Consider the following 15458-nt stretch of genomic DNA (forward strand, 5'->3'; position numbering starts at 1 on the left):
CCATCAATTGGGAAATGGCTAAACAAGTTGTGGTATATGAACGTAATGAATACTATTGTGCTGTAAGAAATGATAAGCAGATAGATTTCAGAAGAACCTGGAAAGACTTACATGAATTGATGCTGAGTGAAATGAGCAGAACCAAGAGAACATTGTACACAGTATCAACAACATTGTATGTTGATCAACTATGATAGACTTGATCCTTTTCAGCAATACAATGATCCAAGCTAATGCCAAAAGACTTATGATGGAAAATGCTCTCCACAATCAGAAAAAGAACTATGGAGTCTGAATGCAGACTGAAGCATATTATTTTGACTTTTGTGTTTGCTTTTTTGTTATTGTTCTTGTTTATTTTTTCTTGCATTTTTTCCTTTTGTTCTAATTAATGTGGAAATAATTTTTTTGTGTGAGGTCAATTGGGGTTAAGTGACTTGCCCAAGGTCACACAGCTAGTAAGTGTTAAGTGTCTGAGGTTGGCTTTGAACTCATGTCCTCCTGACTCCAGGGCCAGTGCTCTATCCACTGTGCCACCTAGCTGCCCCTCTAATTAATGTGGAAATATTTTTAACAAGCTGGGGAGGGGAGAAGGAAGGTAGGGTAGAAGAAAAATTTGGAACTCAAAAAATATCTTTACATGTAATTGAGAAAAATAAAAAATAAATAAATAATTTTTTAAGAGGAAAGAAATGAAGGAGGAGTAGGTAGAGCATTAGACTCAAACTCAGGAAAACTTGGGTTCAAATTCTAATTTAGCCTTATTGATTTTATTTTTAGCCATAGTTTTACATTCTTTCCCTCCCTCCACCCTTTGCCCCATTCATTGAGAAGGCAAGAAATACATTTCAAATTCTAGCTCTGTGACTCTAGGTAAATCACATAACTTCAGAAATGAGAACGGTGCAGAGATTAGAACTTGGGTTTCATGACTCTGAATTTGGTGATCTTACTACAATCCCTCATTGATCGAAGAGTTCAACAATGAACAGTGGGTTCTAGCAACAGTGAGGAGGGGGCATGGACAGGGAGCAGAGACACACATCACCAGAAACTGGCACTAGGTGTGGGAACCAGGAAAACAGGAAGCTGTTCGAATCAGTCTTTGAATGTCACGGGTGGAGGGATCCATTTTTGTTCCAAGGAGCCAAGCCCTCATCCTAATTTCTAATTGGCTGGGCCTCACTTTAGTGTAGTTAGGAGGGTACTGAGGCACTGGGGCAAAGATAGGGGGGAAACAAAAAGACATCTCAGGAGGTGGCATAGAAAAATCTTAAAATCAGACCTTTGTTTGTTTCAACCCTGGCTCTTGTTTTGTTACTTGCAGGCTGTGTGATCCTGAGTAAATCACTCTCCGGCCTTCAGTTTCCTCCTCCTTAAAATAGGGTGAAACCATATCAGACGTTCTACCTTAAGATCCCTTCCTGTTCTCAGAACATTCTTTGTTGTGAGGAAGCTAGCTGGCACCATGAGTGCACAGAGTACTTTGCCTGGAGCCAGCAACACTTGAATTCAAATCTAGCCTCAAACACTAGCTGTGTGATCCTGGGAAAATCACTTAACCTCTGTCTGCCTCAGTTTCCTCACCTGTAATATGAGGATGATACTAGTACCTGCCTCTCAGGGTTATCATGAGGACCAAACAGGGTAATATTTATAAAGCCCTTAGCACAGTTCCTGAAATATGGTAGTTGCTTAATAGATGCTTGTTCCAGCTGTGGTATATGAATGTTTATTTATTTTGTCTTTGTTTTTTTTTGGGGGGGTAGGCAATGGGGGTTAAGTGACTTGCCCAGGGTCACACAGTTAGTAAGTGTCAAGTGTCTGAGGTCGCATTTGAACTCAGATCGTCCTGAATCCAGGGCTGGTGCTTTATCCACTACAGCGCCACCTAGCTGCCCGTGGTATATGAATGTAATGGAATATTATTGTGCTGTAAGAAACAATAAGCAGGTGGCTTTCAGAGAAACCTGGAAAGATTTACATGAACTGATGCTGAGTGAGATGAACAGAACCAGGAGAACATTGTACACAGTATCAACAACACTGGGTGATGATCAACTGTGATAGACTTGGCTCTTCTCAGCAATACAATGATCCAAGATAATTCCAAAGGACTCATGGAAAATGCTCTCCACATCCATAAAAAAGAACTGTGGAATTTGGATGCAGATTGAACCATACTGTTTCTATTTTTTGATTGTTTTTTTTTCTTTTTTTCTTTTTTTTTTTTCTTTGGTGAGGCAATTGGGGTTAAGTGACTTGCCCAGGGTCACACAGCTAGTAAGTGTTAAGTGTCTGAGGCCAAATTTGAACTCAGGTCCTCCTGACTCCAGGGCTGGTGCTCTATCCACTGCACCACCTAGCTGCCCCTTTTTTTTTCATTTTTGAGGTTTTTTCCCTTTTGTTCTGATTCTTCTTTCATAACATGACTAATGCAGAAATATGTTTAATGTTATTGTACATGTATAGCCTATATCAGATTGCTTGCTGTCTTGGGGAGGGGGGGAAGGAAGGGAGGGAGGGGAAAAAATTTGGAACTAGAAATCTTATAAAAACAAATGTTGGGGGGCAGCTAGGTGGTGCAGTGGATAAAGCACCGGCCCTGGATTCAGGAGTTCCTGAGTTCAAGTCCAGCCTCAGACACTTGACACTTACTAGCTGTGTGACCCTGGGCAAGTCACTTAACTCCCATTGCCCCACAAAAAAACCAAAAAACAAAAAAAAAACCCCAAATGTTGGGGCAGCTAGGTGGCGCAGTGGATAGAGCACTGGCCCTGGATTCAGGAGGACCTGAGTTCAAATCCAGCCTCAGACACTTAACACTTACTAGCTGTGTGACCCTGGGCAAGTCACTTAATCCCAATTGCCTCACTAAAAAAAAAAAAAATTGAAAACTGAAATTAAAAAAAAGAGTAAATGCCAAACTACAGCAATAGGGCAAAGAATATAAGGTTGTGTGATAATAACAATGATAATAATAATGATAATGAATGGATAAAGCACTGACCCTGGATTCGGGAGGACCTGAGTTCAAATCTAGTCTCAGACACTTGACACTTACTAGCTGTGTGACCCTGGGCAAGTCACTTAACCCCCATTGCCCCGGAAAAAAAAAAAGAAAAAAAATGATAATGATGATATTAAAAAAAATAAATAAATGCTTGTTCCCTTCTCCCACCCCAACATTCTAAGGTCCCTTACAGCTCCAGATCTTATAATCTTATTTCCAAGATTTTTCCCCTTCAAGGATTATTTGTAGGTGTTTCATAGAAGGGCAGTATGATCACTAGAATGAACACCACATTTGGAATTTGAATTTCAAGCAATACTTGGTATTGCTATAACCCTGGGGCCTTGGTCAATTGGTGAGTGTGAATAAGCTCCACGATAGAACCAATGAGGAAGTTGGAAGAACAGAAATCAAATATGTTGTCAAAGAAACATGATGGGGGCCAGCTAGCTGGCACAGTGATAGAGCACCGGCTCTGGAGTCAAGAGGACAAATATGGCCTCAGACACTTAACACTTACTAGCTTTGTGACCCTGGGAAAGTCACTTAACCCCAATATCCTCACCAAAAAAAAAAGAAAGAAACATGATGATAGGAAGAGATGGTCTGGTGAGGGATGACAGGTGGACAGCCCCATTGCTCCCCTGTGGGTGTCACAATATCAGGAGAGAGGGAGGAGAGGTCCAGAACCATGAGGCACACTCTTGTGGCGAACTTATGTGAGGCCGTGAACAAGAGTCATGAAGGATGGGTAGGCGTGGGTGGGTTGTGATCGGAATGGTTGGAGGGAACTTGAGGATCTAAGTTTCTTTCCTGTTTTAGCCTTGGCTTCCTCCTCTGTAAAATGAGGGAGGGTGGCGTAGGTGACTGCTGTGCTCTCTTTCAGCTCCGAGTCTATGAGTCTACAATGAGCTTGAGTGTCCTAAAAGCTTAATGGATCTGCCAGTCATCCTTGAGATATAAAGGCATTGGATGGTAGGTCCAGACACATTTTAAAAGGCCTTTCCTCTTCTCACCATGACCTCAGTTGAGTATTTGAGCCTAATTTTAAAAATGGGTCCGTTATCTCCAGGCAAATACCCAGGTTAACAAATCTAGTCTCAGTGTCTGGTACAGTTTCCCCTTTTCCTTGGAGAAGTCAGCTCCGTCAGGTGGTAGCAAAGAGATTGACACAAACCTAGAGGGAAGTGGTTTGACTCAGGTCACTGGATTCTGAATTTATTTTCTGAGTACAGGAAGTCTTTTGGAGTCTCCTTCACCTCTCACATCCAATCGGTTACCACCTCCCTAGTATCTCTCCTGTGTGTCCTCTCATCTCTGTTGTGCTCCTCCTCACCTTATGTCTAGACTGGTACAATAGCCTCATAACAGGTCTGCCCATCTTCACTCTCCCTCCCACTTCCAATCTCTTCTTCATGTCATACTCCTGCTCAAAAATACCTGGCGACTCTTTTTTTTTTTTTAATTGTTGAGTCATTTCAGTCGTGTCCAATTCTTTATGACTCCATTTGGGGTTTTCTTGGCAAAGATACTGGAGCAATTTGCCATTTCCTTCTCTAGCTCCTTTTATAGATGAGGAAACTGAGGCAAACAGGGTTAAGTGACTTGCTTGGGGTCACACAGCAAGTGTCTGAAGACAGATTTTAACTCTATCCACACTGCCACCTAGTTGCCAGGCTCTCTTATTACCTCTAAGGAGAGCTCATTTCATTAGAGTATGAACCCAGGTAATTTTTTTTTTCAGTTAAAAAAACCTTACTCTGTAAAACATTTTTAGAAATTTAAATCTTTTTAATTAAAAAAACAAGGGGCAGCTAGATGGCGCAGTGGATAAAGCACCGGCCCTGGATCCATGAGTACCTGAGGGGGCAGCTAGATGGTGCAGTGGATAGAGCACCCGCCCTGGAATCAGGAGGACCTGAGTTCAAATCCGGCCTCAGACACTTGACACTTACTAGCTGTGTGACCTTGGGCAAGTCACTTAACCCCAATTGCCTCACCAAAAAACAAAAAAAAAAAACCAACAACAACAACAAAAAAATAGATGGCACAGTGGATAGAATGTTGCTCCTGCAATCAGGAAGATCTAAGTTCAAATCTAGCCTCAGATACTTCTTAGCCCTTCCAATAAATTCACAAGCCAAGTCATTAAACATCTGTCTGCTTCAGTTTTCTCATCTGTAAAATGGGGATAATAATAGGTCCACCCCCCCAAGGTTGTTGTGAGCATCAGATGAGGTAGTATTTGTAAAATGCTTTGCAAACCTTAAAACAGTATACAAGTGCTAGCTATTATTATTGTTACTATTAAATTTTTTTCTCAATGATCAAATATATATTTTTCTCCCCTCTCCTGTAAAAAAAAACAAAACAAATCTTGTAGTAAATATATATAAGCAAGCAAAACTAATATCCAAAAATGTATGTCTCATTCTGCATATTAGTCCATCACTTCTGTGTCAGGAAGTGGGTGCCATTTTTCATCATGCATCTTTTGGAATCAAGATTGATAATTGTGTTAATCAAATTTTTTTTGGTGAGGCAATTGGGGTTAAGTGACTTGCCCAGGGTCACACTGCTAGTAAGTGTTAAATATCTGAGGCCAGATTTGAATTTTGGTCCTCCTGAATCCAGGGCTGGTGCTCTATCCACAGCATCACCTAGCTGCCCCTAAATTGTTCATTTTTACAATGTTGTTCAATGTTTACAATGTTTTGAGTTGTTCTTCTAATTCCTCTCACTTCACTTTGCATCTTTCCATACAAGTTCTCTCAAACTACAAAGTCAATCCTCTATCCCAACAATTCTCAAACTTTTTTGGTTTCTAGTCCCTTTTCAATTCTTCTGAATTATTAAGGACCACCACTATAAAGAAATCTTGTTTACATGGGTTGGATCTATTGATGCTTGCCTTATTAGAAATGAAAACATTTCAGTGTTATTATGAACATAATTTTGGCCCCCAGGATCCCCTGAAAGGGTTGGTGGTCTGCGGACCACAGTTTTTGTATATTTTTCTTTTTTAAAAAATGCTATTTTTTCCAATTACATGTAAAAATAGTTTTCAACATACATTTTTTATAAGATTTTGAGTTCCAGATTTTTCTCCCTCCCTGCCTTCTGTCTTCCCTCCCCAAGATAGCAACCAATCTGATCTAGGTTAATACATGTGCAAGAGTGTTAAGCATATTCATAGACTACACTTTGAGAACTGCTTGATTCATTGCCTCACCCAGCTTCCTTGACACCAACAGGAACCTAGGATGAACTCATGTGGAGTCAAGTAACCCACCTGAAACTTGCAACCTGTTTGGAGGGGGTAAGGGTGGGGGGCAGGAAGAACCCACTTTTCAATTTAATCTGTATTATTAACATTTACTCTATTGCTTTTTAAAGTCTAGACAATCAACAGAACAATAAATCAAACTTTGATTTGTAGAATTTGTCAATTAGTGAGGTGGACAACTAAGTGGCACCATAGTGGATAGAGCACTGGGCTTGGAGTCAGGAAGACCTAAGTTCAAATCTGACCTCAGACCCTTACTAGCTGTGTGACCCTGGGAAAGTCACTTCACCCTGTTTGCCTCAGTTTCCTCATATGTCAAATGAGCTGAAGAAAGAAATGGCAAACACTCCAGTATCTTTGTCAAGAAAACCCCAAATGGGGTCATGAATAGTAGGACAACAACAGCAATAAGTGTTCCCTCTGAAAATTTAACAATCAGCTCTTTGGAGACTGTTTGAGTTGGGTCCAGTATATCTCTGGCTTAGGGGGAAGCTGTTTCTGCCTTTTCCTGTCTAGTATTGCCCTGAACTGGAGTGCCTCCTCCCTCTTCACTCCCCACCACCCCAATTGTGGAACGGGAGGAATCATAATATTTAGAGCTAGAAGGGACCTTAAAGCTCATCTAGTCCAACCATCATATTTTATAGATGAGGAAATTAAGGGAAAGGGACTTGCCATTGGTCACACAGCTAATTAGTGGCAGAACTAGTGTTTGAAATCAGATCTTAGAGCTAAAAATTCAGCACTCTCCATTACACTGCAGCTGACTTTTCCAGTCTTAGCCACATGGCCACTAGGTGGCGCCATAGTGCAGAGCGCTGGGCCTGGAGTCAAGAAGACAGGTCAGATGTGCCCTCAGACCACTTAAAAGGTATGTGACCCTGGATCAGTCACTTAATCTCCCTGCCTACCTCAGTTTCTTCAACTGTAAAAGAGGAATCACAAATAGCAGCTACCCTGCAAGGTGGTTGTAAAGATCAAATGAGATAACAATTATAAAGTGCTTAACACAATGCCCGGCACATAGTAAGTACTTTATATATGTTAGCTATTATTATTATTTTTTTTTTTTACTTTTTTACTTTTTTTTTTTTGGTGAGGCAATTGGGGTTAAGTGACTTGCCCAGGGTCACACAGCTAGTAAGTGTGAAGTGTGTGAGGTCAAATTTGAACTCAGGTCCTCCTGAATCCAGGGCCAGTGCTCTATCCACTGTGCCACCTAGCTGCCTCCAGCTATTATTATTATTATCATTATTATTATGACCAGTCCTGGTAAAATTTTTCTCTAGAAATAGGTCAGTCATGCCCCAGGCCCCAAGGATTCCAGGAAAAACCTGCTATTTCTCTAGCTTCCTGGAAAGCTAAGCTGCCTCCTGTAAGTAGGGAAAAACCCTTGGAATACTCCCCCTGCTCCTTCAATTCAAATCTATTGTACACGCATTTATTAAGCACTTACTGTGTGTCAGGAACTGGGTATAAAAAGACAAAAATGCAAAGAAGCTTTGCCCTAGAGGACGTTACTACTGGAGGGATAAACACCTACATAAATAAGTAAATTCAAACTAATTTTGAGGGGTGGAGCACTAACAGCTAGGGGAAGGAGGAAAGGCTTCTTCTAGGTGGTCCAGGAGTCGAGCATTCCAGAAAGGGGAAACAAAAGGCATGGGGGTAGGAGACAGGATGTTTGGCTGGGATATGTAATGTACAATCAACCAGAAAAAAGTTGGAGCCAAATAGCCAAATAGAAGAGTATGATTTTATCAAAAAAAAAAAAAAAAGCAATAGGGAGCCATGGAAGCTTTAAGAACAGGAGAGTGACAATAAGACCTAAACTTTGGGAATGTACTTTGATGGCTATGTGAAGGATGGATTGGAAAGAAGAGAGACTGGATTCAGAGAGTCCAATTAAAAGCCTAATTAAGAGTCTATTGTGGGGCAGCTAGGTGGCGCAGTGGATAGAGCACTGGCCCTGGAGTCAGGAGGACCTGAGTTCAAATCCAGCCTCAGACACTTAACACTTACTAGCTGTGTGACCCTGGGCAAGTCACTTAACCCCAATTGCCTCACTAAAAAAATTAAATTAAATTAAATAAGAATCCTACCCACCTCATGACAGAGGGATGACGGACTAATGTAGAATGAAATAGACATTTTTAGACACTACCAACAGGACAGTTTGTTTTTACTAAACTATGTTTATTTGTTTCAAGGGCTTTTTTCTTTCTTTTTTGTTTCAAAGAAAGGGAATGGGGGGAAAATAAATGCTTGATAATTGGGAAAAAAAAAGGTTTAATTCAAGGTGCAGCTAGGTGGCTCAGTGGACAGAGCACCAGCCCTGGAGTCAGGAGGACCTGTAGTTCAAATCCGTTGACACTTACTAGCTGTGTGACTGTGTGACCCTGAGCAAGTCACTTAACCCCAATTGCCTCACCCCAAAAAAATTTTTTTTTAAAGTTTAATTTTAAAAGTTTATTGCGGGGGGGGGGGGTAGCTAGGTGGTGCAGTGGATAAAGCACCAGCCCTGGATTCAGGAGGACCTGAGTTCAAATCCAGCCTCAGACACTTGACACTACTAGCTGTGTGACCCTGGGCAAGTCACTTAACCCTCAATGCCCTGAAAAAAATTTTTGTTTTAAGTTTATTGCAGGGCAGCTAGGTGGCGCAGTGGATAGAGCAACGGCCCTGGAGTCAGGAGGACCTGAGTTCAAATCCAGCCTCAGACACTTAACACTTACTAGCTGTGTGACCCTGGGCAAGTCATTTAACCCCAATTGCCTCACTTTAAAAAAAAAAAGTTTATTGCAACAATCAAGGCAAGAGGTGATGAGGTCCTAGCAGTGTTGAGTGGAAATTATTGTTGTTTGTCCGTTGTTCTCAAAGAGGAACATGACATTGGAAGATGATGTCATGACTTGCTCTGAATTGGATTGGGGGGAGGGGGAGGCTGTGCAAAGTCACCAGCCTCACTCTTTCCTCCAGAGCCATCTGGGTCCTGTAGCAAGATATACATCAGGATGACTGGAGATGGCCCCAGAGGTTTTGATGTTAAGTGACTTGCCCAGGGTCACACAGCTAATTAGTGTCTGAGATCAGATTTGAATTCAGGTCCTCAACTCCAGGGCCAGTGCCCTCTCCACTGAACCACCTAGATGCCCCTGAGTGGAGATACAGTTAAGAGATTTTTGTAACTCAGTGGCAGAGTAGAATGAATGCTGGTCCTAGAGTTAGGAAGACCAGAGTTCAAATCTAGCCTGAGATACTTACTAGCTGGGAGGAACTCTAGGCAACTCTCAGACTAAATCGCACAGAAGATGCAGATTATCATCAGTGAAGAAAATTCTCTCAGCAGCGACTTCCCTAAGCCAGTCCACATCCCGAACCATATTCTGAGGCATCCATGTGTCCTATTAAGTGACTTTTAGAGAATGACTTTGCGGTAAAGTGCTTTACGAACATTATCCCATCTGAGCTTCATCACAATCCCCTAAACAGGTACTGCAGGTGCTATCTTCATCTTCTAGATGAGGAGATTAAGTCTCAGAGAGTGACTTTTCCAAGATCACACAACTGATTTCAGGAGGATGATGAACCCAGGTCCTGAACCCTATGCAACACCTTTTTGGTGTCGGCCTGGTAGGCTGTGATAATAGATAGTATTTATACAGCACTTTTTTTTTTTTTTTTGCGGGGCAATGGGGGGTTAAGTGACTTGCCCAGGGTCACACAGCTAGTAAGTATCAAGTGTCTGAGGCCGGATCTGAACTCAGGTCCTCCTGAATCCAGGGCTGGTGCTTTATCCACTGCGCCACCTAGCTGCCCCGTTTATACAGCACTTTAAGGTTGGCAAAGCACATCTCTTTTCATATTTTGTCATCACAACACACAGACTAGGAAAGAGGCTTTCAGAAGATATGTGACTTGCCCACAGTCACATGGATAGAAAAGGGTCTAAGGCAGGATCTGAACTCAGGCCCCAACAAGAAGTCCATCTCTAGACACTAAACTGTCTCTGTAAATTCCAGGAGGGTCTGAACTCTTTTTATTTAAACTTTGTACTCCCTTCCCCTCTCCCTCACTAAGTACCAATCAGTGCATACAGGAGGTGCTTAATAAGTGTTTGTCCTTGAATGCATGGAGAGAGCATCAGGATCAAAACCTCATTTACTTGCAGAATTCAAGGACAATGTTAAAAAGTGTCAGCCTACTGAAGAATGATGAGGTGTTAATAGGGAATTAGGTGTTAATAGGGCTTAACTGACTTTCCCAGGGTCTGCATCAAAGTGTCAGAGGCCAGATTTTTTTTCTTTTTTGGGCAGGGCAATAAGTGTTAAGTGACTTGCCCAGGGCCACACAGCTAGTAAGTGTCAAGTGTCTGAGGCTGGATTTGAACTCAGGTCCTCCTGAATCCAGATGAAAGGGCAGGTTACCTACCTGTGGCCACCCGATAGAAATATCCCAAGAGCTGATTAGATTTTCAAAAAGCCCCCTTACTTGGGGCAACTTGGCTCCCAGAGAAAAGTGGAAGTGCTTTGGGCCATCGAGCCAGACAGAAAACCCTTGGAAAGTCGGGATTAGGAAGCACTGTGGCAAATGCATGGCCTTTGAAATCAGACTTGGAGTCTGATCCTTGCTTCTCCCTCTTAACTACCAGAGTAACATAGCCTAGGTTTAAAGACCACAAAGCACTCTAGTTATCTCAGTGTTGTTCTTATCCCCATTTTATGGATAAGGAAACCTAGGCTGAAAGCTTAATCATTTTAACCCAGGGTCTCACAACAATTAAGTATCTGAGGCAGGATTGGAACTGAAGTCTTCCTAGCTGCTTGTCTGTAGAAAATGAGGGGCTTAGAATGGTTGACTTCTGTAAGGCCCCTTCCAATGCTAATGATTTCAGAAAAACCTGTTAAGACTTACATGAACTGATGCAAAGTGAAGTGAGCAGAACCAGAACATTGTACACAGTGACAACACTGTTGGGTGAGAACTGTGAATGACTTAGCTATTCTCATCAATGCAGTAATCCAAGACAAATCTAAAGGATTCATGATGAAAAAGGCTTTTCATCTCCAGAGAAAGAACTGAGAGTCTGAATGCAGATTGAAGCATGCTATTTTTTACTTTCTTTATTTTTCTTGGGGTTTTTTTGATGTTTTCTTTTGCCACATGGCCAACATGGAAGTGTTTTGCATAACTGCATATGTATAACCTATATCAAGTTGCTTAAGGAGGGAGAATTTGGAAGTGAAAATCTAAAAAAAACCTAATGATAAAAATTGTTATTACATGTAATTGAAGATAATATATAAAAATTTTCATTTAAATTTCTTTTTTAAAGCTATGTTCTCTAAAAAATTAGGAGGAGATCTGCAAAAGATTCAGGCTGGTTACTTGACCCCAAGGGAGTTTATCCTGGCTCCTGCTAGGGTCAAGGAAGCAAGGTGAAGCCATAAATGGCTGTTCGTACTAGAAGAAGAGCAATGGCATCACGATGTTGGACTCAAGGTACAGTCTGTCCAACTGTGGTTCATCAGTCCAATATGAGCTCAGAAGGCTCTACCGCAGAACATTTGGGGTGGAGACATCTCTAGATTTGCACATCTCATGTTTCCCTTGTGCTGTGATTCTGCTTTGCTCATAGAGCAGTTCTCAAAGTGTGGTCTATGGACCAAGAACCCTTTCAGGGGATCTATGAGGCCAAAACTATTTTCATGATAATACTAAGGTGTCTTAATTTTTAAAACAGCAAATATGGATCGATAGAACCCACAGAGACAAAAGTTCTAGGAAAGAGGAGATCCTCAAAAATTTCAAAGAATTTAAAAGGGACCCAGAAACCAAAATGTGTGAGACCTACCTCATGAGATAAAGTATTGATTGGTTCTGTAGCCTGAATGTTGTTCAATTCAGTCATGGCCACCTCTTCATAACCCACTTTGGGGTTTTCTTGGCAAAGATGCTGGAGCCGTTTGCCATTTCCTTTTCCAGCTCACTTTACAGATGAGGAAACTGAGGCAAACAGGGTGAAGTAACTTGCCCAGGGTCACACAGCTAGGAAGCGTCTGAGGCTGGATTTGAACTAAGGAAGATGAGTCTTCCTGGCTTCAGGCCTGTTGTTCTATCATCTACATTATAACTTCTTAAATTGTGGGTCAAGACCCCATATGGGATTTGTGTAACCGAATATGGGGATTACAAAAAATTTGGCCAACAGTAACCTATTTTATATACCTATATACCCAGGGTTGCATAAAAATTTCTCAGAGAATTTAACCTGCCTCGGTTTTCTCAACTGTATAACGGGAATAATAACACCTACCTCCCAGGTTTATCTTGAGGACCAAGAGAGATAACATATAAAAAATACTATGTAAATTTGTTTTTTCTTGATTTACTTTAATACATCTTGTCTTCCAGTCACCTTCAGGATCAAATACAAAATGCTGTTTGACATTCAAGCCATTTGTCATCCTGCCCCTTCCTACTTTTCCAAAGGTCTTAACAATAGATATGTGTTCTTTGATCTAGTGACAATGGCCTCCTGGCTGTTCCACAAGAAAGACCCTCCTTTGTCTCTGAACTCTGGGCATATTCTCTGGCCGCCATGCCTGGAATGCTCTCTCTCCCTCCTCTGCTCCATCCACTCACCTCCCTGTCTTCCTTAAATTCCACCTTCCACAGGCAGCCTTCCCCAAGCCCTCTTAATTCTAATGCTTTCTTTCTCAATTATCTCCTCTTTATTGGGTATATAGTTTGCTTTACATTTGCATGTTCTTTCTCCCATTAGATTGTAAACTCTTTGAGGACAGGGACTGTCTTTTGCTTCTTTTTTGCATCCCCAGTGCTTAGCCCAGTACTTGGCACATGGTAGGTGTTTAATAAATGTTTATTAGGGGCAGCTAGGTGAAGTAGTGAGTGGATAAAGCACCAGCCCTGGATTCAGGAGGACCTGAGTTCAAATCTGGCCTCAGACACTTGACATTCTAGCTGTGTAACCCCTGGGCAAGTCACTTAACCCTCATTGCCTCTCAAAAAAAAAAATGTTTATTGACTCACTGCCATGGTAAAATTAAGAAAAGTGTCAAGACTTTTCCTATCTCTCCCAATTTACAAAGTAGCAGTAGAGTCCTAATCTTTAGCCTGCACCCTTTCCTCTGCCCCAAATATTATTTCCACCTTCGCCAAGCAGTAAGGTGCCTTGGCACCTACCCAGACAAACAATACAACTCTTACTGAAAACTAAACTTTAATATGGTATCTGAAATCCAAGCAAAGGTGCCTTCAGCATATTAAAAAATCTTCAACTGTCTAAGACAGTCATCAAGTAGCAGATTAATTCCATAGCACATGCTCTCTGGCATCAGTAGGCATCTTAACATGGGGTTACTTTCCAAGAGAGACAGTTTAACCAGTGATTCGCAGTCTATCTTCTACCTCTGGGTTGGAGGTTGGAGTGCCTCAGGCGAAATGGCCCGGAACTGTTCCTGCACTAGCAATTCCATTATCTGCTCCTTTGTGTGGACCTCTGGGTCCAGCCACCTTCGGGAGAGCTCTCGGAGATGTTGGAGCAGCTGCCGGGGCCCAGTAGCATCCTTGTAACGGAAGCGTCTGAACCTCTGCTGGGCCTCGTACTGCTGAAGGACCTCAGGATTATTGGTAGTGTCCCGGTCCTGTGTGGAATCCTCCTCTCTGCCCACCATCAGGGGCACGGCTTCTTCCAGTGGGGAAGCCTTCGTCTCAGGCATCACCACACGGGGAAGTAACTTCAGTTGCCCATCCCGGTTTTCTGCCCCAATCCCTGAGGAACATCCTTTTCCCTCCATTCAAGAACCAAGGAAAGCGAAACTCCCAGAAGCCTATTGGGAGCCAAAGAGACAAAACAGGGTTTTAGCAGAATACACGGAGCAGACAGACCTCCCATTTCTCCTTAAGTTGAGCCCACCCTTCACTCCCTTTAATCTCCCTAATTTGGAAAAATAAAATCTCCTTATTAAAACTCCAGGAAACTCTAGTGTCCTTTTACTTTACTTAATAAAGGAAATAAAGTTCCTTAAAACTAAGAAATTCTATTTCCAGAATCATAGCAATTCAGAGTTGGAAGGGACCCTGGCCACCATCTAGACCAATCCATACAAGAAAGGGATCCCCAGGCCTCCTCTTAGGCTTTCTCTGATAATGAGCTGCCACTGAGCTTAAACAGGTATATAGAGAGCCAGGGGAGTTGTTGTTTGGGCTATGATGGGAGATAATATATGGCACAGCTGATAGTTAGGAAGACCCAAATTCCCATCTAGCCTCAGACACTTGTGAGCTGTGTGATCCTGGGCAAGTCACTGTTTGCCTCGGTTTCGATTGTGAAATGGGGCTAATAGTAGCACCTACTTCTCAGGATTATTGTGAGGATCAGATGAGATTTGTCAAGTGTTTTAGCACAGTGCCTGACTGGTAGGAGGTTAATGTTTATTCCCTTCCTTCCTCTCAATATATAGAAAGTGCAGGGCAGCTTGGTAGCGCAGTGGATAAAGCACTGGTCATGGATTCAGGAGGACCTGAGTTCAAATCCGACCCCAGACACTTGACACTTACTAGCTGTGTGACCCTGGGCAAGTCACTTAACCCCAACTGCCTCACCAAAAAAAAAAAAAAAAAAGTCTCACCCTTCCAGCACAATACATTCATGGTCTGGAACAGCTTCCAGACCCAGAGCTCAAGAGGATGACAAGTGAACCTCAGAGAGGAAGGCAGTGATGTCAAGGTCTGAACCTTTCATTGGGAAAGAAAGACACATCCAACCCATGGTGGCACAGGAGCATGAGACAGCCTCGGTGAGCCCAGCCAGAATGAAGAGCACCCCTCTGCTTCAATTTCGCCCCCCCCCACTGTCTTTCTGTGCCCCATCTTCCCCACATCAGGGAGAGGTGGCCCCAGCAATTACAAGTGACAACAACTCCATGAAATTCTAGAATTATCCCTCCCTCCCCCATGTCCCTAAATGCAGGTAGTAGTCTTTTTCTTTCTTTCTTTCTTTTTTGGTGGGGCAATGAGGGTTAAGTGACTTGGCCAGGGTCACACAGCTAGTAAGTGTCAAGTGTCTGAGGCCAGATTTGAACTCAGGTCCTCTTGAATCCAGGGCTGGCGCTTTATCCACTGCACCACCTAGCT

At 42.4% G+C, this 15458-nt stretch overlaps 1 protein-coding gene across 1 annotated transcript; it reads right to left on the minus strand.

Moving 5' to 3' along the window:
• Positions 1-13726: 13726 nt before the first annotated feature.
• On the minus strand, positions 13727-14119 carry LOC122748145 (zinc finger protein 24-like). The gene has a single exon (XM_043993840.1). It carries the CDS (start codon positions 14117-14119, stop codon positions 13727-13729), a length of 393 nt encoding a protein of 130 aa, XP_043849775.1.
• Positions 14120-15458: the final 1339 nt, after the last annotated feature.

Source organism: Dromiciops gliroides, chromosome 3, assembly GCF_019393635.1.
Source record: "Dromiciops gliroides isolate mDroGli1 chromosome 3, mDroGli1.pri, whole genome shotgun sequence".
In the NCBI taxonomy this organism is placed as follows: domain Eukaryota; kingdom Metazoa; phylum Chordata; class Mammalia; order Microbiotheria; family Microbiotheriidae; genus Dromiciops; species Dromiciops gliroides.